The following is a 2505-nucleotide window of genomic DNA, read 5'->3' as shown; positions in this document are numbered from 1 at the left end:
ACACACACACACACACACAGAGCTTTACAAATACGGCCCGTACACCTACCTTCACATTCCATGATTACCATTGGGATCGATCAGGTACCGGACAAGGATTCTGGATTATTTTTCCTATTTTTTTACTTAATTTTTGAGAGTGGTTGAGTTCATTTTTAGTATTCTCGTTTGTGAGAGCAGTCGAGTTTATTTCAGATAGTCTCATTTTATAAATCATCTCTGGCTAATCGTTGAGAGGACATTGGTGTTGCCTTGGTGAAGGCTTGTGCTCTCCGAGTGCTCTTGTTTTATTTTTATTTTTTTTCACTTTTTCCAATTTTAAAATTTTTTCTTCTTCCCCCTTCGTTTGTTTGCTTGCTGTTTCTTCCCCTTTTTTCTGTTATTTGATTTTGTAAATGAAGAATCTGATGTGTTTATTTCAATGATCTCCCAATACATACAGTGCTCTAGGTGTCGGGAAGATACTCGGCAAGAAATGGAAACAAAATTGAAAGAAGTGGATAATGATAATAATAAAGAGGTTAAGCAGTTGTGGTCAATGAAAAAGGTGGTAGTAGTACCAATAATTGTCGGAGCCCTGGGAACAGTGAGCAAAAATCTCGAGAAGTACGTGGAACAAATGGGGGCTGCAATAAAGGTGGAGCACTTGCAGAAAACAGCACTGCTTGGAACCACTCGAATATTCTGGAAGGTACTCGAAAAATAAGGGGTGTTACCTTAGTTCACTGGTAGTGAACAGCTGACACCGTAGTACATCTCCAGCGCTAGAAGCTGTGCAAAGGCAATAATAATAAGAAGAATAAGAATCTTTTCTACCATAGGTACAATGACTGAAAATTTGGGGGAGCGGGGTAGATGATTACGTCGACCCCAGTACATAAGTGATACTTATTTTATCGATCCCGAAAGATGAAAGGCAAAGTCTACGTACATAGAGTTTAAATTCAGAACGTAATAACCCGGAAGAAATGCCGCTATGCATCGTAGCAACTCCTCCGCCTGGCTGCTTTCATGACACTTTCTAATATAGGCACAATGCCTGAAATGATGTAGACATAGTTGGGTCGGGGACTACTCGATCACATCGACTCGAGCAATTTTTTCGCCGTCTTCAAAATATTTCTGATTGAAGCCCAACATGATCATTATGAGGAATGGGCCACGAGATTACATGAACACCACTACTTAACTGGTAGTTTATTTCTCCGCTCCGAAAAGGGGAAAGGTAAAGTTGACTTAAGGGTGAATATAAAAATACAATACAATGACTTAAGGATTATTAAAGTTGAAAAAGTTTCGTGTAAAATATGATATGAATGTCGGGTAGAAAAACCACCCTAAAATTTAGTGACTGTTTCAGGATTATTTTGTGCGGCTATATTTCCGGCACTGTTAGACTCTGAGAGAAATGCCTCGTTTAGTTTGGCTGTAGAACTGTAGCTAACAGAAGATTTGATGTCAGGCTTGTTTACTGTGTTGCAGGGTGGGTTTTTTCTCTTCAGTGATCTCAGTTTATATAATATTATGATGAGGGTGACGCAGATGACGAACAGGAATACGGAGACAATCACGAGCCCCATCAATAAGTCGTGGACCTGAGAAAAGACAAAACAGAATATATATATATATATATGTGTGTGTGTGTGTTTGTGTGTGTGTGTGTGTGTGTGTGTGTGTGTGTATATGTGTGTGTGTGTAAGAATGAAAATAAATATATATATGATTTCGTTAAGGCATAACGATATTAATAATCTGGTATTAGGATCTAGTATATATATATATGCATGAGAACAAAGCGTCAGTCGGGTTCAGAGCAATGAGAAGAAATCAAAATGAGAAGGGAATAAAAAAATATGCCATGAGCTTCATTCGCTTATAGCTGTTTTTGCAGTATATCACGAAGCACTCATATTTGAGCGCTTGCTTATCACGCTATAGCTTCATCGGTGTATCGAAAATGAAGTGTGCTTCATAGTTGAATGCATCGCATCTTATAGCAGAGACAGCTGTAAGTCAATGAAGGCCTTGACATAATTTCTTATTTCTTTAGCATTTCAATTCCTTATACATCTATATATGTATGTATAAATTATCAGTGTATTATGTTATGTATTGAACAAAGTTCAACAAATTCATTCACATTTATGTAATGGAGGAGATTAGATGTTAAAATGGATTATAGTTTTTATTTTTCATATTACTATACAATTTGTTTCATACAAAAAGACTCAGATATTCATAATAGAATGTCCATTTTAACATCTAATCTCCTCCATTACATAAACATGAATAAATTTGTTGAAAAGTGCTTAATAAGTTAAATCCTATACTGCTTATTTCTATACAAGTTTTCATGCCTGAACAAATTTACATTAGTAAATTCAGTAGTAAAGTATGAGGAAACAACATTAGAAATCTTTGGAAAAAATTACTCCAGTTAAATGATGAACTAACATTCATCCGTTAATATATATATATATATATATATATATATATATATATATA

General features: G+C 35.6%; 1 protein-coding gene across 2 annotated transcripts in view; it reads right to left on the bottom strand.

Moving 5' to 3' along the window:
- The window catches only part of LOC106867637 (carboxylesterase 5A-like), an 80480-nt gene that overhangs the window by 329 nt on the left and 77646 nt on the right, over window positions 1-2505 (bottom strand). For both annotated transcript variants that reach the window (XM_052965976.1, XM_052965975.1), the window contains exon 4: window positions 50-1595. In XM_052965976.1, the coding sequence (XP_052821936.1) occupies window positions 1338-1595 (258 nt within the window). In that variant the 3' untranslated portion in view covers window positions 50-1337. The remainder of the gene's footprint in view (window positions 1-49; window positions 1596-2505) is intronic.

Source organism: Octopus bimaculoides, chromosome 3 (genome assembly GCF_001194135.2).
Source record: "Octopus bimaculoides isolate UCB-OBI-ISO-001 chromosome 3, ASM119413v2, whole genome shotgun sequence".
In the NCBI taxonomy this organism is placed as follows: Eukaryota; Metazoa; Mollusca; class Cephalopoda; order Octopoda; family Octopodidae; genus Octopus; species Octopus bimaculoides.
The sequence above is the reverse complement of the archived record's forward strand: the minus strand, read 5'-3'. Positions and strand labels throughout refer to the sequence as shown.